Raw genomic sequence first — 21,417 nt, forward strand, 5'->3', positions numbered from 1 at the left:
ACTGTTTCGGACCAGACGGCAACAGATGCACTTGAAATCCTGCAGCTCTATCTTGAAGCCAGAACTGCGCAGAGTGATCTGTAATTCTTTTCCGCATAAACACAACCTTGCGCAAGAATAGCCAGACTATTAGATGCAGAAGGCAACAAAATGTCCCTTTTCGCCATAGTAATATCAAAACACTCGGTCACTTTTCGAATAAAACGATTCTCGGTGATTTTGCGTACTTCGCTTAAATGAAACCTCGAATAAACGGAACAAGTATTCTTCTTCTTTTCCTTCCAGTTTCGTTTAAGCAGAGTCTACTGTATTTCCTGTTTTCATATTTCATTAGTGCAGTGTAAAACATGAGTCCCCTGAAATATGCAGCGACAGCTGCCTATTTCCGAAATTACATTTTCGTTATATTTCTTTCTGACGCTCACATCTCCCCCCCAACCCCACCCCACCCTGTTCACTATTGAAGAAAATGACCAAGTACAATTCTTACGACACCGCTGCAGCAGCTTCCATACGCCGTGGGAGGAAGCATTACAGTCGTAAGGAAGTAAAGAATGTGCCTTCGAATTTGAAACCTTCGCCTGTACCAGTGTCTACTCCGCAAGAAGATAGCACAAAGGCTGAAGACACTACTCTGAAAGCTCAACCTCGTATAAATAGCAGCAGACTGACCTTCCTTACACTCTAGGAACTGCACCTTCGAACTTCAGTCTGAGTGACAGCAATACAGCGACAGCGCAGTGTCACTGTCACGACGATGTTGGAGCAAATGACAAGAGCCTTGCAGCAGCTACTGATGGTTTAAACGCGTCTGTCGCTGAGAGAGCAGTGCAAGTCATGCATCATGTAGAGAAAATGCTGGCTGCTCTCGGTTAGCATAAAGCATTGTTACCGCATGGGCTTGACATCCTGGACTTCTTTCATCATTACATTCACCCCTCACCAACACCTACCTCTTCTGTCCCTATCTGTTCCATTGTTCAATTCCCTCCGTGTGAAGTAGCAAGCCAGAAGCACGTCCTTCACGCTGACCTCTCCACCTTTTCAACATTAGGCTCTCTCTCTCTTTCTCTCTCGTCATCTGATAATGCGGTCTAAAAGTAAGACATCTGGCCAAGGAGTATTTCTGACTGAAAAAATTGCTGAATGAAAATTTAATTAAATATTTGGAGTCATTTCAAATTTTCCTAAGGGATCATCTTGGTCTGGACCCTTTACGACGATGAAATAATTGCAGGGCTAGCGCAGCGAAACGTAAGATGGCGGATGTTCTTTAAAAAAATTATGAGGTTTTACGTGGCAATACCACGCACTGATCATGAGGCACGCCGTAGTGGGGGACTCCGGAAATTTCGACCACCTAGAGTTCTTTAAACCGCATCTAAATCTAAGTACACGAGTGTTTTCGCAACTCGCCCCCATCGAAATGCGGCCGCCGTGTCCGGGATTCGATCTCGCGACCTTGTGCTTAGCAGCCGAACACCACAGCCACTAAGCAACCACGCCGGGTCCGGACGTACTCCTTATTATTATTATTATTATTATTATTATTATTTTATTTCTTTATGCCTCTATGCGGCAGCCTTATTTCAAAGCATTTTTATGCAAAAGAAAAGGAGAAAGAAAAGCGCTATGTGGACTCCTCTCCGCCCGTCAAGTCCCACGTTTCTTTGCACCCGTCACTTTTGGGAGCACATTGAATTGGCATGTGTCTATCTTTCCCTAATAAGAACTGAATTTTTCATCACGGCTGACAAAAAAAGAACTCCTTTACCACAAGAATGTTCTTGTTCTTTCTTTAACCTGTATGTGCTTGCAGAACACCGACAGCCGCATCATAATTGGCAGCTTCTCCAGGCACATGGCGCGCAAGATATTCTGCGAGGTAAGTATATTTTCTCCAAGAAGTTCGCAAGCACGAGAACTACTCACAGCCTAGTGATGTCGATATCGATCAACACTGTCAGGCTACTCCAGTTTTCTCGCATCGCAAACTGACCCGCATTTTCATGGTTATTTTTATTGCGATGGCAATCATATACATACTCCAGGCGCATTCCGGCCGTCGCCGTCGCCGTGGAGTTCCACATAAAGTCCAAGGGCAATAACATTGTCGCCGCGCGCCGCATGATGCATGGGCGACGGTGAGCCGACGGTGGCGGCTCACTCACGGGCGCGCAAGGGAGGAAAGAGGGGAGGAAGCGCGCCGTCTTCCGTCACGCGCAAGGTACCCGAAAGGGAGAAGGTGGGAGGGGGGGGGCGTTCTAGTCCGGCTGCTGCTGCGCATGGCGCGGCCGTGCGGGCCCGATCTTGAAAGCGATCTGCGACGGCGGACAGAGTCTAGCTGCACCGGGGGCTCATAACTTCGTGTGCGCTGTATTGTCGCCGCTTAGTTCGCGTTGAAGCGAGAGGCAGCACGAAGGTCAATTCGATCCCGCTGCTACCGCTCTCCCTCACGCAAGCGTTTTGGCAGTCAGTGCCCGCGTTCATCGAATGAGATGTGTCTATGCTTGGGAGTGCGCGCGTGGCACCGCGCTTCTTAATTTATTTATCAAGTGAATGCTTACGAGATTATATGCCGATAAAGCTGCTATTCTTACTTCGTATAGCTGCCTACTAATTTGCTATTGCTATTGGTGCTTTGCTTTCGGAGCGAAACTGCGGCTTTTTTATCAGGCAACTGCATTTGCGCAGACAGCACAAGCTTCACAAATATAAATTGCTGGCTCGATGGAATTTGTATTTTATAGCAAAATAAAAATAAAGGCACTAAAGGAGTGCGGGCAGAAATCTTAATACCGACTGATTTAACTTGCGCCCGGAACCTTATTTCGGTTAGGGGCTGTTTAAATAACAGAAAATCGGTTGATGCTCACTGTGGATTCACGCACATTGTTCCCTCGTGAGAAACGACGATGAGTGAAAGACTGGAGCATTACTGCGTGATTACACTAAAATACGCTATTGTTAGTCATCCAAGGTAAATATGAAAACAGTGACATATACTAAAACACTCAACCGTTGGAATAACTGAAATACTTCACATTCATTTTGTATGGAATATATCAAATAGCGTTTTGGGGGCGAGATGATTGTCGCACTTTCGTTTGACATATACAGATCGTTGAGGCTAAGATTTCTGCCGTTGCGAAAGCCCCATGCAGTGGGATGTTTCGACCGTTTTTGTTCCTGGGCTTTCTCACCTAATGCTGCTTGCGATCACATGAGGGAGAACGTGAGCAATATCTCACTGTGCTGCTTCGGCCTTTATCGCATCCGGTAGACAGTGCAAGCGTGAAACTTTTCAGTAGTCATTCGATGTCAGTGTGCAAAACTTATACCGCACGTTTATCCATCGCCATCACAGCTTCCGTCCGTCCGTGCGCGCGTGCTTGCGCGCGCCCATGTCAACGAGTCAATCGTGTCTCCCCTCCACCGCAGGTGTACAAGCAGGGCATGTACGGCTCCGACTTCCAGTGGATCGTGCAGGGGGGTCTCGGCGAATGGTGGCTCGACCCGTCGGGCACGGACTGCTCGGCCGCGCAGCTTCGCGCCGCTGCCGACAACGTCATCACGGTGGCCGCGTACACGGGGCGCCTGCCCAGCCGCGCAAGCGTCTCCGGCCTGGTGCGTACACGCCGGTGCGCGGAGCTCCGGCGCGAAATCGGGGCCAGTTAGACGCAGCTCGTTTCTTACAAAGAATCCAAGCGGTCTATAGCAACTCGTACGCTGCTTCCAGTTTCTGTGCCAGATCTTTCAAAAGTTGAAGATTCTTTAAAGCGCCGCCCTACACTAATAGCTTATTGCGAATACTTCTCGGTCACTGAGGTCTGTAGAGGTTGGTTCTGACCTCGAGGCATTCCTCCTTAGCATGGGGCTGCACAGCATGAGGAACATACGTCAAGTCCGTGCAGATATAAAATAATTATTTACTGTAGTCGCCTCACGTTGAATGGTAACTTCCGTGCAGATTATAAATTAACACTTTGTTGTGGTCGCCGCACGTCGTAGTGTTGATAGAGCATAATAGTGGTCTACGTAGGTACATACCACCACTGCTCGGTTAGCCGGACGTTGAGGAGTTCATGAATTCGTAGTCATATAGTGTAATTGCACTTGATAGATTAGGTTGAAGGACGATTTGGGAAAACGCACCGACGTAAGGATGATATACGAGACACGATGCCTCTAGCATTCACTTTCACATCGCCAAACTTCTGACTTCAGTCCCAAATGATGACGGCGGGCGATCCACGATGCTTACTAGAGGTATACAGAGTATGCAGAATTTCTGAAAATCATCTTTAGCAGATAGCACAATTCTAATCCTTGAACTGAGTTACTTTAAGAGGCAGACGTTAGTCCCACGAAACGGCAAAATGCGCAATTTACCATGAATTCTCATTTTACATGTATTTAGATAGGAGCACTCGAAGTAAAGCTTCCTCTGCTCTTATTTAAATACATGTAAAAGGAGAATTAGTCTTTCTCGGCAACCACTGCATCAAATTTGACGAGGTTTGTTGCATTTAAAAGAAAAAATTGAAATCTAGGGACTGTTGGTTTCGAATTTTTTAGTTAACTCGTAAATGTTTTATTACAGATTGGAAAAAATAAAAAATTATGAAAACTAAACTATCATGTTTACAACTCTCTAAATCAACAATGAAAAATTATATCACAATTCTGTGAATTACACATAATAGGACATCTAAAGCGGACAAAATTGATATGTTACACATAAATTCAAAAAATTTATTAATATGGAAATAGGGCTTTTGTAGAGCCCTTGTACACAACGTTACGAGTTCACGCAAGCTATAAATTGACGTATCGAATTTGTCCGCTTTGAGTGATCTAATGGATGCCGTTTAGAGAACCGCAATATCTGTTCTTGGTGCAGAGCTATTAATTTGTAAAATGCGTACTTCTATTTCTTTCGAACTTTCCAATTTTTGAAAATTCTTTTAACAAAATTCAGGCCCTAAGTAGAAATTCCGCTTCCAATAGGCATTATAATTTACCTTTCTCTCTCATTTGCAATAAATTTCATTAAAATTAGTCCAGGGGTTATCTCAGAAAAGCGTTTCTGCGCTTTACATGTCTCTGAATAGGCCGCGTCGGAGTTGGGCCCGAGCTTCCTCCTAAGAAGTTGTCATTGCTTTTTCGGGATTGTTCTTCTCTTTTGCAAATGCATCTGCGTAATACTGTCGTTTAGACTTCTTTCGGAAGTTATTCAGATAGTTACAATAACTTTTATAACGCGCAGCGAAGTGTACATTAAAAGGTTTCCTTTTACTCCTGTTGTATAGACTCTTTTTCTCTCATACTAGTTAGCAAACCTTTAGTTACCCAAGGATTACTGGGAAACTTAACATGTCTTCTGCATCTGACAGTAGCAGTGTTAGCACGAACGACTTCTAGAAAAAGGGAACAAAAATTTCCAAGAGCTTGTACAGGATCATACAAGGAGTTAATTACAGACCAATCAGTATCTGCTATAGTGCTATCTCCGTCAAGATTAGATGAAAAGCAGCAAAGGTTGGACTGAGATATTTTGGCCTCAAACGTGACAAATATTGGGAAATGGTCTGTGATCTGCGTATCTGACACCAGAGTTTGGAGTTGGCGCGATGTTAAAGTACGGTCAAGAAGCGTGTTGTTACCATGAGTAGAACACCCAGTAGGAGAGATAAATAATGATTGAAGTCAGAAACCAGCAAGATAGTCTGTATAAGCTGTTACACTTCCATTATCGGCGTCCAGTAAATTAATGGTAATATCACCTATAATAAAGACATGCTAATTTTCAAAAGAAGTGTTTTGCAAAACCACGAGCATTCACTCAGTAAATCAGGGACAGATGAAGATGGGGAGCCGTAGACACAACCGAGAATAAAAAAAATTGGCAGAGGCTTAGCTTGGTTAAGCCTAGTGGATTGCGAAAGCAAGACTGCCTGGCTACGCCCTGGTTCCACTGAAGCCGTCCTTGGCGATTCGTTTAGTATAGCTTATTGTTTTGCATGGTTTTCCTACCGTGGTATGCAAATGATTGACTATGGAAGCATCGCATGCTTCATTCCGTTTCGACTTTATTAAATCCAATGAATACACTTTGGTGGTCTGTGAAGAAATGGCTTTTGGTCTGTACATCGCCTATTACATAATCATCAGAATTCCTATACATGACCAAATCCAAATTGTTTCCCCAATGAGTGGTAGACTTTGGTTGTAACGGACACATCTCTAGGCAGTAGTTCACGGCGAGGTTCTCGATGAACTGAGGGTCTCTCCTAGGGTCATTGTTAAAGTCCGCCGTAGATACAAGCATTCGTATATCATTTCTTTTAGGCAGGCCATATGCAAGAGTGTTGCTTGCAGCTTCGTCTCCTGCTTGGGGCGAGATATAAACACCAGTGACAACCAAGTTTAAAGCGTTGAGCTGCACACAATGTTTCGCCTTGTTCTGTCGGTACAGCAGGTGTCACAACAGTAGCTTGAAGTGGTTGCCGTACACATATGGCCACACCGGCATTTCTAGTTTGGCCGCTTCGCCTAGCTGCACCAACAAAGTTAAAGCCCGGTACAGGAGGACTGGTTGATTCGGAACAGCCAGTCTCAGTAAAGACGAAGACATGAGCGGACATAAGCATCGTATGCATACAAATCTCCTGTATATGAGCTAACATAGATCTGACATTCAGAGTGACAACAGTTATCTCACTGTTACACACAAGGTTTTCACATCGGCTGTAAGCAGTGTCCAAAATGTGCCTTTCCAAGCGTTCAAACTCTGTTCGAAGCGTTCTCTCTGGGTTAGGTCCTTTGTGTGCAAATTGGCGACACCCACTCTCATTAGTAAGTTACAGCCCGTCCAAACTCGTAGCTCTGCTCAAAGCTACATAGACAAGTTTCTGTGGATGATTAGACCCATACTCATACACAACAGCATCAAAGGTGCCACCCTGTGACTTATGGATTGTCATGGCACTGGCCGGTACCAAAGGAAACTGGGTTCGCCTGACCGACATATGCTTAACTACCTTCTCCCTGAGTTGGAATTGCATACAAACTAAATCTATGGGTATTAATTTATGTGTCTACCACACCCCCGCTGTGCAAGTTTCGCCTTAGCCACAACTCCAACTCCTTCCGGACAATGCAATCAGGCTCTACATGGTTCTTCGTGGACGTCATACTCAACGTGCTTCAATGTGCCCACCATGCCGTTGACCAATCCATCAGCAAGGTCTATATTCCGCAGAAGCATATACGGTTTGTCTAGGCATAAGACAACCATGTTAGGCAAATTGCAAGTCCTTTCTCTAGTATACATTTGCACAGTTCTTAAAGCCGAGGCCTTTTCCTCTTGAGATCTGTGGCCCAATACAATGTCTTTAACGAAGTGCTCTTCCTTGTTTCGAGTGGCCTGAGCTACTCTGTCATTGTAAGCATCAACTTGTTTGTTACTGTAGTACAGACGAACTGCGTCTGCACGCTGCGCCGCGTCATCATCTGGTTGTATAAATCGCGACTCCGACAGTTCCACTTCAAAGTCTTCCATTACTTCACCATCCCCAATCTTGGTCAAGCGAGTCGAGAAAACGGCGTCACTTTGGCGGACAACCTGAGTCAAAGGAAAGTATTCCAGATGATGCCACGGTAATACACCAGTGTTATACACAGCCCCGGCAGACTTTGGCCGCTTGTACACCTCAGATTCCCTAACCGGTGGCAATTGCCTCATGTCTCCACATAAGATGATATGAAAGCCACCAAAGGGCTCCAACATTCTGTCAGGACGAATCTCTCGAAGTCGCCTATCCACTCGCCGAAGAACTTCCGACGACAGCATGCTAATCTCGTTAATGATGATGCATCGCACACCGTTGAACAGGATTCGAAATGTGTTGAGGTTAGATGCAGAGAGACCCTTTTCTTCACGGCCAGAAGTCATGACAAGCTTGAAGGCCGAGTGCACGGTTAAGCCACAGCATACAAAGCCACGGCAGCCTTGCCAGTGGTAGCACAGGCTACGTAAGCATTTACTCCTGACACTACACTGCCGCCGTAACCAATCTTCCGACTTTTGCGGTAACGATTGTAGACATCCATGACAACCACAGAGTGAAAGTTTTGCCACAACCGGCTGGTCCCGTGAAGAAGATCTGGAGAGGCTTCACGTCCGCATTCGTGACACGATAAATCACTTCCTCTATCAGCATCCTCTGACGATGTTTGGCTAGCTTTAGTCTAGCATAAAATTCTTCTAAAGGCATACAATCCTCTCTTTTCCTGACAGCTGGATATGACGCAGACACCACGACGCTTGTTATTGTGCCCTCTGGTACAATATCGGTGTCATCATTTCCTTCAACCATGGTTAACACCCTAGCTGGACGCCCCTCTCCTTCCGCTTGTTCAGCTTGTGGCAAATCGTCTGGTTGAGCTGGCATATCTTGCACTTTGTTAATGTCACTGATATACTCTAGCAGTTGAGCCGTTGTAACTTCACTGTTGTACTTGGCCTTGACCGCCATACTTCTGTCTTTGTTATCGTCAAAGATCTGTTCAAATGCATTTCCATCGAGAAAGTCATTTTCCCTTCGAAATGGTAAGAAGAGCATAACATGTTCTCGCTTGTAGTTCACAACATCGTTTATCTCATAGTCCCGGCACCGAAGAATTGCAGTCTTTTTGCGCTTTGTACCCCTCGCGTTGTATTGAGTTAGAAATTCGGCGAACGTGATTTCTCCCAAGTCAGGCGATCGTTCCTCGTACTTTTCCACTGCACTCTTATGCCATATGTCCGTGTTAGAGAGAGTAAAACAACTTTATTAATAATATTTGAATGGCGAGAGCACTGTGGGAGGAACCCTCAGTCCAGGGTCCCTAAGAGGATTCCGGCGATGTTTCGAGCCCGTTGCATCACAACTCAGAGGACCTCGGGAGGTCCGTCGCAGAGGGCATCGTCCCACAGCTCTTTGTTGCGTAGGGCGTAAAGGAGGGTTGGCAAGGGAGGAAAGAGGTTTGCAGTGCACTCAGTCGTGACGTGGAAGATTGTGGGCGAGCTGCCACAGCCAGGGCAACGATTTGCATAACAGTGTGGGTAGAATTTATTGAGAGAGACAAGATTAGGAAAAGTTGCGGTTTGTAAATGGCGTAATGCCACTGCTTCCTCCCGCGAGATGGACGGTGGTGGTGCGGCGTGAGTGCGACGAATGCGTGTGTAATGACGGAGTATGTCTTTGTAACAGAGCAAGGGATCCCCCCACTCTGAAGTAGTCGCCTCACCACGCCGAGTCGCCCGGAGGGAAATTTCTCGGGCAACCGCATGTGCGCGTTCGTTACCTGGCAGCGAGGTACGACCAGGGCCGTGGACCAGGGTAAGTGGACGCGGGGAGGTATGGTTGGTGTATTTTGCGGGATCTGTTTGAGAATTTGGCGCGCCGCTCTCGGGATGCCATGTCCTGATAGGAACGCCCTGCATGCCTGTTGCGAGTCTGTCAATATATACACTTCCTCAGGAACACGGATGGCGTATCGAATTGCAAGAGCAACACCGAGAATTTCTCCGTAAGCGGCATTTGTTCCGCGCATTGCAGCAGAGTCTCTCAGGGATTCGGTGCCATCCAAAACTACCGAGGTATAGCCCTCTTGAGTGCGTGATGTGTCTGTATAAAGTATGTGTTTCCGGGATGTTTGCAAGCATGCGGCCAATGTATCGTACACGGGCTTTGCGCCGCCCCTTGTCATGCTCGGGGTGCATATTACGTGGCAATGGATGAATACTTAGTGCTTGGCGTATCGCCGACGACAAGATCGTTGGACGGGTTTCAGACTCAAGGGGTGGGACAGAGTATCCTAGCCGTGTGAGAAGATGGCGGCCAGTAGGAGTGAGTAGGAGGCGCTGGCGATGGCTGACCCAATGTGCCTCCAGCAGCTCGCCTAGTGTGTTATGTGTCCCTACGTTAAGGAGACGGCGTGTGGAAGTATAGTTCTGGAGGCCATGGGCCAGCTTCGTCGCTTTGCGAATCATTGCGTCTATGCGAAGTTATTGTGCTTGGGTCAACCGCTGCAATGGGAGATGGTATGTAAGGCGGCTGATCACGCATGCCTCCACCAAGCGCAGCGGGTCCTTTTCTCGAAGGCCCGAGCGCCTGTTGGAGACCCTCCGGATCATGGCCAGAAGTTGCTTAATCTGACTGGATATAAGGGAAACAGTGTAGTTTGACCTGCCATTCGCTTGGACGTGTAGGCCGAGGATACGAGCACGATTAACCTGTGGTATCGGTGTGCCATCCACGTGCACAGTGATAGGGGGAGTAGAGGAACGGCTCCGGGGGCGAATGATTATGAGCTCCGACTTTTCCGGAGCACATCTTAAGCCGCAATTTCTCGCGTACTCGAAAACTGTATCGACTGCTTTCTGCGGTCGGTCCTGGATGGCTCCGTCGGAACCCCGTGTCGACTAGATAGTAATGTCGTCCGCATAAATAGCGTTGGCGACATCAGGGATCTGGTCGAGTAGCCGGGGGAGCCCTGCGAGCGCGATATTGAATAGAGTAGGGGAGAGAACTGAGACCTGGGGTGTCCCACGTCCTACAAGGCGAATCGTACCGGATCGATGCGGTCCCATTCCTACGGTGGCTGTGTGATGACGAAGAAATGCGCGGATATAGTTGTACATGCGAATTCCACAGTGTGAATGTGCAACATTGCGAAGGATGAGGTCATGTTCAACATTATCGAATGCCCCTTTTAGGTGTAAGGCGATGAGGGCTCTCGTTTGGGCGGACGACGGAGGTCCTATGACTACCTCCCGCAATTGTAAAAGCACACTTTGGCAGACAGATGAGCCCGATATCCGAATTGAGAGTTAGAAAAGAATTAGTTTTCTTGGAGGAAGGGCTGCAGACGCCGCAAGAGTGCATGCTCCATGAGCTTACCAATGGAGGATGTTAGGGAGATGGGTCGTAAGTTTTCAACCTTAACAGGCTTGCCCGGTTTGGGGATCAGTGTGATGTCGGCGTGTCGCCATGCTTGGGGAAGCATGCCCTTGCGTCAACAATCATTGAAGATATGGGTGAGGTGGTTAATATCCGCGTGACTGAGGTTACGAAGGGTGGCGAATCGGATGTGGTCGGCTCCCGGTGCCGTGTTGCGGCGTAGGTCTTGTAGGACCACCCGCACCTCGTCAGATGTGATGTCTGCATCGAGCAATTCGTTCGCCTCGCCTACATAAGGAGAGTCAGGGTACTGCGGCGGCAGGCCTATGGGTATGAAATGCTTCTCTAGCTCCCTGAGGAGTGTCGAGACATCGTCCCTGTACTCGTGCATTAGGATGTACAGGTGTTGAAATGTTTTTCCCTTTGTTGTGGTGGAATCTGTGAGTGAGCGAAGAATCGACCACGTTTTTGCTGTGCTCAATGTGCCTGAGAGGCGATCGCAAAATCTTCGCCAGTTATTCCTCGTAAGGATCTCTGCATACTCCTGAGATTCCCATGTAATTTGATCTATACGTTTCTTAAGTTTCCGGTTGAGGCGTTGTCGTTTCCATCGTCGGTGTCAACCCTCTGCGGGCGTTCCAAAGGTGAAGTAAATGCGGGTCTATGTCTGGTGTCTCGGTTGTGGTGCGCAGTGTGCTCGTGGTGGCCTCTAGATCTTGTGCGAGAGAGTCAAGCCAGCGTTCGTACCCTTGGCTCTCAGGTGGGTCCTGACGACGTTCCCTGAATTTCGCCCAATCCGTTATACGTACATTTCGCTCGGGACTGCGCGCACTCCGTAATGACAAGGTGGTCGCCACGATGTAGTGGTCACTACCAAGGTGCTCCTCTAAAGGCCCGTGCGCAACGACTGGGCCAGTATTGCGCACGAAGGTAAGGTCAGGGCAGGTGTCACGAGATACGCTGTTGCCCATCCGAGCGGGGTGCTCTGGGTCGGTAAGCAGTGCGTATCTCATGTTACAGATGGCATTCCATAAGCGGGTCCCTTTAGCCTGCGATTTAACGTAACCCCATGCAGTATGCGGAGCGTTAAAGTTGCCAGCCACCACACAAACCCGTCCAAACCTACCAAATTCTGTTAGTAGGAGCTGAAGACAGTGCGTTCGCGAATGGGGGGAACTGTATGCATTGAATATAAACAGACTCTCGCTGCGTTTACCTTGCGTAATTATTTCTAATATTTGGTGAGGAATGTCAATGTTAGTAGTATGCATGCCACATGTAACATGTTTCGAAACTAAGGCTCCCACAAGAGGAGAGATACCCGAGAGCGTGCTGTAGCCGGATAAAGAAGGGGTGCAATTGACTTCCTGTAAGAGGATGACATCGGAAGGGTTCAAGGATGTGGCAATATACTGCTGTAGGGAACCTCGTTTTCGGCGGAATCCCCTACAATTCCACTGCCACACCACTAGTTGCTCCGCGTTACGCGGCGCCATCATCATCGCGAGAGGAAGCAGGCGGTCGTGCATAGGGATGCGGGCGCCGGGTGCCCACATTTGAAGGTTGCGGCCGAGAGACTTGGTCGGAAAGCGCGCTTTCGTTGTTACCGCTAAGCTCAGGAACTTGCATGCGTGCGAAGGTGCACTCTATACATGATGTCACTTGCTCTGTAATCCCTATTTGAAGGGCCTCCATTTGGCGTTCTATCCTGTCCAGAGCCGCCTGCATACTAGTGCTCATGTCTGCCACCAGCGCGTCCATTTGTTTTTGCAGGCGCTCACAGCGCGCCTCCATGTCACGACGTAGGCGGGCTATTTCTATTAGAGGATCGGGATTTGGTAACGAATTGGTAATAGGGGAAGGGGTAGGGAGAGATTTACGGGGCGGAGCGAGCTGTGGGGGACCCTCCGCCCGACCTACCTCCCGAGGCGCCTCCATTGCTGTTTTCTTCTCCGGGGTCCGTGGCACCCCTGAAGGGATCAGGGCCACCTTGGCTGGGGCGTTGGTCTGCAGGGCCTTCTTGTAGGGTTGTTGGGAAGATGGGGAAGGAGGGCGCTTCTCTGGGAGGCGCACCGATGCCTCGCGGGATCGGGACCGAGACTTGAACTTGCGACGGGATCTCGAACGGGTCTCCGACCGGACTTTTCTGGTCTCCTTGGTTTGGCGCGCGGCGTTCGGGTCACCGCCGTATCTGTGGTAGGGGTCGGGTCGCTGGAGGGTTGGAGTTCACGCTGCTCTTTCTCGAGAGCTTTCCGCACCCAAGCTTTGTTCAGTGTCTGCCTAGCAAGCCGCGAGCAGTTTGGATCCGCTATAGGGTGGGTCCCGTCACAGGATCTGCAGTGTGGGGTGCACGGATGTGACGGGTTGGGGTTGTCAGTCCCGCACGTCGCGCAAATGACCACGTGCGGCGTAGGACAGTAATCAGCCCAATGGCCGAGCTTGTGACATATCTTGCAAACCAGTTGGCGGGTCGATGAGGGTAGCAGCGGAGTTCTGCACCACGGAAACGCACGTAGCGAGGCACTTTAAGTCCTTCAAATGTTACCAACGCAACGTTGGTTTGACCCATCATTCGTGCTTGAAGTATTTGAGTTCCAGGAGCCAAAAGCTCGTCCACTAGCTTGGAAGACGGTGTACCGGGCAAAAGGCCAGGAACAATTCCCTTGCATGAGTTGTCTGGGGCCGCAAAATATGTCGTGATGGGATAGAACCGCTGACCAAGGTTCAGCTCCCTCACCTTGTGCAATGCGTCGGCTACGTGTGACTGCGGTGTGCTGATGATTGCCAAGTTCTGCTGAGGTCGCAGTCGGAATATGATGTCCTGACGATCCTCGGTGGTCAAGCCGGCTGCACTCCATAGAGCACTGGCCAGTTCTGGGCGCGTCCACTTATCGAGACAAAGTCCTCGGAGAGGCTGCTGAATTATCTTTTCATCGTACAAGGGAAGTTGAGGCAGGTTCTGATTCCGACTGCGCTTGCGTATGGTAGGCTGGGAGGCGTCCGGAATGCCCAAGATGTTCTCGGACGGTTGCGTTTTAGCGCGCATTTGACGGATGCGTCGCTTATGTATCACTGTCTTCCAACAGCCACCTGTGTCGTCGTCAGTTTTGTTGTCGTAAATGTTCGGGGTAGCATCCTCCTCCATCCTTTCCCCGGTCGGAGTATCCACCTCTCGCAGTTGGGAGGGAAAATTGGCGACGATGGGATCGACGGCCTCTCCCGCGGTATCCACCTCGGGCGTCTTCGTTGTTGTCGAGGAACGCGCGCCGGCGTTCTCCGTCGCCGATTGCGTCTTCTGCTCGTTGGAAAATGACGTTGCGGTAGATAAATGCTCCATCGAAACAGAGCGGTGAATTGGCCGAAGGCCCTTTGCACGCCCGTTTAGAACATGGGCCTCGGGAGAGCTGGTCGCTTGGCGCTCTTGGTTCATGGTGTAGAAAACACGCCAAGGCAGCTATGGCCCCGGCAGGGGCAGCCGCGTCGGAACTGCTTCAGAGCTGTAGAGGCGCGGGGAGCGGCAAAAAAGTCCCGGGAAGAAAAGGCGGTCGGTGGGAAACGGCGAGAAAGCCGCTTCCCATATGACTCCTGGCGAAAGCGGCCCGGGCAAGGGCGGTCAAGGGCGGTCGGTGAAGGTCGCGTAGTCTCAGTGGTTGCGGAGCGCGCCGACGACACGTACGTTCACTTCGGCCGACTCTCCATGCTAGTTTGATGCAATCGTTCTTGATCCATTTGCTTGGCGGTCTTTCTGCTTTTTGTCCTCTCTTCAGGCCAAACAGTGTTGGCAAGGATCACATCTGTGCTGGTCTGACTCATTTCGAAGTTAAGTAACATCCACGCCGCTTCTTGAGCTGACATTTCGATGGCATTTATCATGTGCACACCAAGTTTTCGCAATGCCTGTTCATACGTCATCTCTGCTTCGGGATCTTCTGCAATGACGTTCTTGATTGCACAGCTCAAAGGCGATACACCTCGATTTGCCTTGTTCACATACTGAACAGCATATGCAGCGCATGTATATACATCTAATATAATCTGTATATCCATATTAGAGTTAGGACACTGGCAATCCAAGGGTTGAAGGCATTGATGTTGCATTGGTCCAAATCTCGCTTCAGTAGCATGGTAGGACGTGTGAGGCCGGCACGTATGACTCTCTGGTATTCCTCAAAATCTTGAATGCCATGTGCATCCCACATCGACTCGTAGGTCTCATACACCGTTGCGTTCAAAGCCTAGTGTAATTCGTCCCGCTTTGACTTCAGCAGCTTAAACTTCTTGGCTCCTTCTGGATCTTCCTCTTCATCGGGTGCAACTAACGGAGTTAACACATTAGTGCACGGCATTGGCCACAACGGGTAGTTGAAGCGGCAAACCTGTCTGTTTCCCTTATAGAATGTATGCGTATGCTCATGTCGCTGACTCCTAGGTTTTCCAAGGCATTATGACTAAGTGACAGTAACCGGTCTGTCAGTGCAACTGTTTCGTGCATGCCATGGTTTTCGACCTCTTCGTTGGGCGCATCGTCCAACCAAAGCAAAATGTGGGCATGTGCGCTACCCCTGTGCTGAAACTCTATTCTTTTGAAGTACTCTACAACGTTGTTCGGCCTAAACGGGCTGATCCGCTTGTTGCACAAAATTTGTAGAATCACTCGTAGCATGGTGTTCGAAATATATCGCACACACTACCGGATCCTCGTTGACAAGAGTAGCGGCAAAGTAGCTATTCATTTCTTCTTCGTCGATGTTAAGTTCGGACGGTGTTACTTTCAACCGCCGTATCAGGTGCAGTAGCCGAGGCCAATGCACTTCTGAATCAGAAAGTGTTAGGAAAGCTGTCGGTTTTCCCAACTGCCGCATCATGGCAAACAGTTCTGCCTTTCGCGTGTGCCAATATCGTATGGTATTGGGTACACCTTCCATGAATGCCATGTCTGTCTCGATTAGATTAATGACTTTTTCGGGATTTTCAATGCCACCCCTGGTGAATGCTCCAATTTCTCCCTTGTTGCGGAACGTGACGTTCAAGTTATTGCACACACGGTGACGGATGACCTTCATTGCCATATACAAGATGTGCATAGGTAAAGCTCCTCTCCTATCGCTTCTTCTAATCTCAGAAGCAGCCACTGTGAAGACTGTGGGTCTCGCTTCTGGCTTAATGTTCCTCGCATGGCCGAGATATATTTGCGGGAATGACAACTCCTCCGCGTGTGTGGCATAGAGGATGCTATGCGGCTTCTTGCCTTCACCGGGAGCAATCGTCAAAGTAAAGTCCTCATCATAGACCATAGTGCGCTGATCCAACGTCAGGGCAAGTGCCTCAGTCACGGGATCGCAAACACCTACATCGCCGCATTCCTCCAACTCAAACTCATTGTATTCAATGTCATCGATCATCTTGTTAAACTTGATTGTGTCAATCTTGACGTCATAATGCTTGTACAATGGAGAGTTTTGCAATACCTGTACCCATGGCAGCAACTGTTCACATGAAATTTCGTCTGCTAAGTAAACGGTATTAGCAAAGAGTCTCCTCTTAATGTTCACAAAGATTGACTGTTGGTCTTCGACATCTCTTGGCAATTTCTTCAACATTTCATCAGTATTCACCGGCACATTAACTATTGGGCCCTTTATGCCATACTGACCATTTTTTCAATTCATGAGCCTGCGGATTTGTACAAAGGGTATGCGGGGAGACAGCAATCGTTCGGCTACAGGATTGAACTGCGGCAAAGCCTCTGGCATAGGCGGATATTTGTACCCATTAGACACACTGTACAGTGGAATCTTTTCTTCTCTGAGACTGGCTTTACACGTGTCACACACCACTGCACTCGCTAACGTTTTCTCATTCCACTCTGGTTAAGGCCTCCTCAAAGTAGGGAACATAAGTTCGCTTACCGGTGTAAGTTTGTCCTTATGCCACAACCGTTCACACACAGAACACACACAGCCAAAGGGATTGTCTGTAAAGCGCCTGTGAAATTAACGAGTTGCGGGCTCACACTCCTTGACTCTTCTCGCATGCTCTTCACGTCGTTGAAGTGCAATGTCCCCCTCCGGTTGAACCACACGAGCCTTGGCAAGAGATTTCTCTCGTCGCTTCTTCAATCGTTGAACTTTCGCTTCGGGTGATTCTTCCGCTTGGCGCTTTCTCCTCGACTCGTTATGCTTCGCTTTCCTAGCAGCATCTCGCTCTCTTTCCCTGGCAAGGCGTTGCTCTCTCTGTTCAGGCGTTTCTTCAGCACGTCGTTGTCTTCTGTTCAGGTTGTAGAGTTTCATACTGCTCATCGAACGTGTAGATGCAGTCTCGTCGCCATTTAAAGCATCCATAAGGCTTGCTGTCGAACGATCAGGTGTCGCCAAAGTCGCGTCAGCATTGAGAGCATGCATGATACTTGTAGATGCACCCAGATCAAGAGATGTTGAACGCATTCACCTGGCTGCATAATATGCACGCCATTTAGCTAAACGTTGTTCCCACTCTTCATCCGTTTCTTCCGCACGCCGCCGCTTCTTAGCTGCAGCACATCGTTGCAGCTTCACCTTATACACATCATCCGACATACCGTGGAGGATTCGCTGGGACGACTGCGACGAGCCGCGTGTGGGGGCCGCTTTTCCACAGCTGGTATGACGTCACACATAGGTCACGCTAAAGGTCTATGGTGGATTCTCCGGGACGACGGCCAAGAGCGGAAACCTCGAGCAGTATTGCTTTCGCAATAAAACTGTTACGCTTATGAGGATTCGGCGGTAAGTCATTTTAAATCCATACCGATTCACAGTAATTTACGTTAGGAAAAAGATCAGGCCTACGCTTATACTTAATACGACTTGAAGCAAATATAGTGAACCACCATGGCGACCCGAAGTACGGGGGCGGTATTCTGCTTGGTGCAAACAAAGACCGTGTGAATAACTGTCCGCATCATCGAGCCATGTTTCCGAAACACAAATAAATTAAAATGAATGACTGAGTGAGTCAGTCAATGCTGCAATGGTATCGTGGTTCTTGTGCAAAGTTCGCGCGTTGATATGAGGAATAGAGATATTAGGAGATATAAGCAATGGTTTGACTTCGGCTGGTGATAGCAAAAACATGACGAAAAGTGTTCGGAGACGAGTGTGCAATCAACTCACAGGAGAAGAATTGTAGCAATAAGCTACGCCTACGCGAAGACGCAAAAAGCAACCTCCAATTCTATTCGGAAGACCCTGCTATCGGTTGATTTATGGTCTTTAATTTGGCAGTTCTCAGTCTATAAAAACTGCTATTTGTTCCCTTTTCTTTAGTGCGAGAGCTCTGCTGAATAAGCGCCTGTTGCCGACTGTGAGGTGTTCGTTGATGTAAAAGGATTATTTGTACTCCCAGAAAAGCCTATCTGGGAGCATCGTAGACGAGTTTTACCACCCTTGCGAAGAAATTCATTCTTCTTCTCGCGTGAACAAAAACTAACAATGACATTCGTATGAGACGTCTTGCTGGCCACGCAAAGTCTCCGTTTAAAGACTGCGTCAGCCAGATAGTCGCAGCATGTGAGATTCAACACTGTCATCAGCAGAAGCACAAACGGCCCAAAAGCAAAGCAGCGTTCTGAAGCAACAGAAAGGCCCAAATATTTTTCATTGACGCCTCCTTTGGAACCAAGCTTGCGTTACGTGTATATACCTGCGCAGTTCACAACCGCAGGTGCTTGAGAAGTTCGCTTTGCCTAGCGTGCCAAAGGCTTGCTTCACTGCCAGGCAAAGCAAGCCTTTGTAACACGAGCTCAAACTGCGTCTCAGCGGGCTTCCCGAGACTTGCTAATACATTGGAGGACCTGCTGAATGTAAGCGTCACCCGCTAGTTTCTGCAGCATGAGGGCCAATCTGGCAACGCAGCTATGTTCATCGGAATATGCCTCGAGTTTTGACAAATGCACTCGCGATCAGAGAAATAAATAGGGGCAGGAAAGGCAGGGAAGTTAACAAAGACTCTGGTCAGTCGGCTGCCCAATCTTTCGAGAGGGGGGACAGGAAAGCGAGAGGAAATGCAAGATCTCAAAGAGCGCACTTGCAGAGGCTGCTCAAGTCCGTTGCCTTTACGTATTGCGCAAGCGCTCGCGTGGACCGATGGCCAGGACTCCGGTTCGAATGAACGGGACTAAAGCCCGAGCGAGTTAGTAATTATTCATTGTGGCAGAAACAGGGCAAAATATTTAACCTATGCAGGTTTCCTTCTTGCATGTTTTTATCTGTCCTTTAGTTTCTTCAATAAATCAGTCGACGGTGCTTCCACGTCCAAAAATTTTACGATGGCGATTATAATGTTTATTGGCACCTCCTTTGAAAAGGGAGAGGAGGTTAATAAATCGTCCCCTAGCCTGCTTGATTTAATCAGATTTTGCTACAGCTATGGTTATCTAGCCTTTTGCCTATCTGATATCGACCTTAACTTTCGTATTTAATACTATTACTATACTGTATCACAGCCTACACTTGCAATGACCCGGTTCTAGTAATCCTTTCCCTACTTTTCTTCCACCAAAACTCTAATCGTGCTCTAATCGCCTCTAACCTATCTCGACTGCTGCCCGGTTTGTCCTTCCATTTTCTAAGAATACCAACGCTTCTGGAAGGTGAACACTCCGTACGGGTCTCGCTGGGTGAACATCGTGGCATTCCATCACGATATGCCGAGTCGTGTGCGGGCTTTTTCTTTTCAGCACACACGCGCCTCATCCCGTGGCGCATATTTGCTCCGGCATGTTTTTTGTCCTCAGGCACCCAGCTCGGGCATCAAATAGCAAGGCATTTAAGATATCGGCCGCTGGCACCACCTGTTAGCAGCTGCTGCGCAGCAGTCGTGTAGCTCAATGGAGTAGATCTTGTAAACGTACACCCACAGTGCAAAATTTCTTGATACCCTCAAATCGCTTCGCTGACATAACGTATAAAAAATTCACCAAGTGCCCAGTTTTGCTTTATTTCAATAACTCTTCTCTGTTCCATGATCATTTTATGTGCCCAGTGATACTTTGCAGCCATGGGGCTGGAGAGTTGATATCACTGTAAAGACGCATTCAAACCACTTTAATGCTGTAACCGCTACGACACACTCTTGATACATGTCGAGCTTTGTTCCATTCCGGAAAATGCTGGAGGTTCGAAAGGCAATAATTTAGCAAGTATCTGCAGTGAAACAGCGTTACTAGGGCATATAGGTCTTATACGGTTGTCGGTCGCCCGAAAAAAGAACTAGCCTCTCTGAAATGCGGGAAAGAGCCTCGGATAAAACAACTTTAAAGCGAAATTCGAAATCAAAGCGACTCTACTGCATATTGTGTTCACAATAAACATTGTTTCATTCTAAACTTCACACACGCTGCGTGTATAAGCGTGATTAAGACAGTTCCGAAAAACTCAAGAAACTGTGGCCTCGTGATAACTCAAAAAAATAGGATGCGGCTGTCATTTTTCAGCTAAACAGAAAAAAAATGAACAGCCTTCGCAGGACATTGGAAAGAGTGCAGTAGGTCGTCGACCATCATAAAGTCAATAACTATAATGAGCAGAATCATTACTTAGGTCGCTTAGACGTCAATGTAGGTGCAACTAAGGAAACATAAGTACTGAACAGCGCATGTTTTGCAAAAATTCAAAATACCACAGAATGTGTCTTTCTAACAAAATGACACTAGCCGTTACGATAATTCATAGACAAAGAACATGAGTAAAGCAATAAAGATATTACAGTAAGCGCTACCAAGAAATTAATCAATGAAGTTATTTTTCTAGCTAGTAACGAAAAAGAACCTAAACTTTGATTAAAGCACGAGTTTCCCACTGAAGAGCTAAGCACTTTCACAATGCAGTGCAAGCAACGCATGGAGGTCGGCCGTGAACTAACAGTTTTCAGAGAAATAATGGAGTTAAAAAGACTATTGCCACACAAAAGACACTTGAGAAGTGCGATGGCTACCAACAAGACGAGGAAAATGCTCGAGCGACACGTAGCCGAGCAACAGGCGATCTAAACCAGATGTGCGGAATTACTGGGCTCCTTCTTGAGCCCGTGTCTTGACTTCGTCGCGCTGTTTTTCCAACACGAATTCTGGTTAAAGGCCGCGCTTTCTAAGTGCACAGCCTTCGGCCATTTCAATTTCGCCTATACTTAGCTGTGACGCGGCTTGGAGCTGTCTACGCGTGTGCACGTGTTCGCTGCATCTTCCGCATCTCTCTTGGTACAGTATCGACCTGTGTAGGTCAGCCAACGGGGCGCTGCTATGGTTAACATGCCTGTCTAGCGCGATATATGAGTGCATGTTTAACAGCCTGGTAAGTGGCACATGGTTAACATTTCTCTCCCTGGTGCCCATTTGGTGCTGCCGTTGGTGCGCGCATCCCCAGTGTAACAGAAGGAACCGTTCAGAAGTGCGCTCTCCACGTGCATCTCCACAGTGTCGGCCTCGTCCACA

The 21,417-nt window shown here is 48.2% G+C and overlaps 1 protein-coding gene across 1 annotated transcript in view; it reads left to right on the plus strand.

The window, feature by feature from the left end:
- The window catches only part of GABA-B-R3 (gamma-aminobutyric acid type B receptor subunit 3), a 453,175-nt gene that overhangs the window by 310,827 nt on the left and 120,931 nt on the right, over positions 1 to 21,417 (plus strand). Inside the window, exons 5-6 of the mRNA XM_075688121.1 lie at positions 1,820 to 1,885; positions 3,442 to 3,627. Coding sequence (XP_075544236.1) covers positions 1,820 to 1,885; positions 3,442 to 3,627 — 252 coding nt within the window. The remainder of the gene's footprint in view (positions 1 to 1,819; positions 1,886 to 3,441; positions 3,628 to 21,417) is intronic.

This window comes from Dermacentor variabilis, chromosome 4, assembly GCF_050947875.1.
Source record: "Dermacentor variabilis isolate Ectoservices chromosome 4, ASM5094787v1, whole genome shotgun sequence".
Lineage (NCBI taxonomy): Eukaryota > Metazoa > Arthropoda > Arachnida > Ixodida > Ixodidae > Dermacentor > Dermacentor variabilis.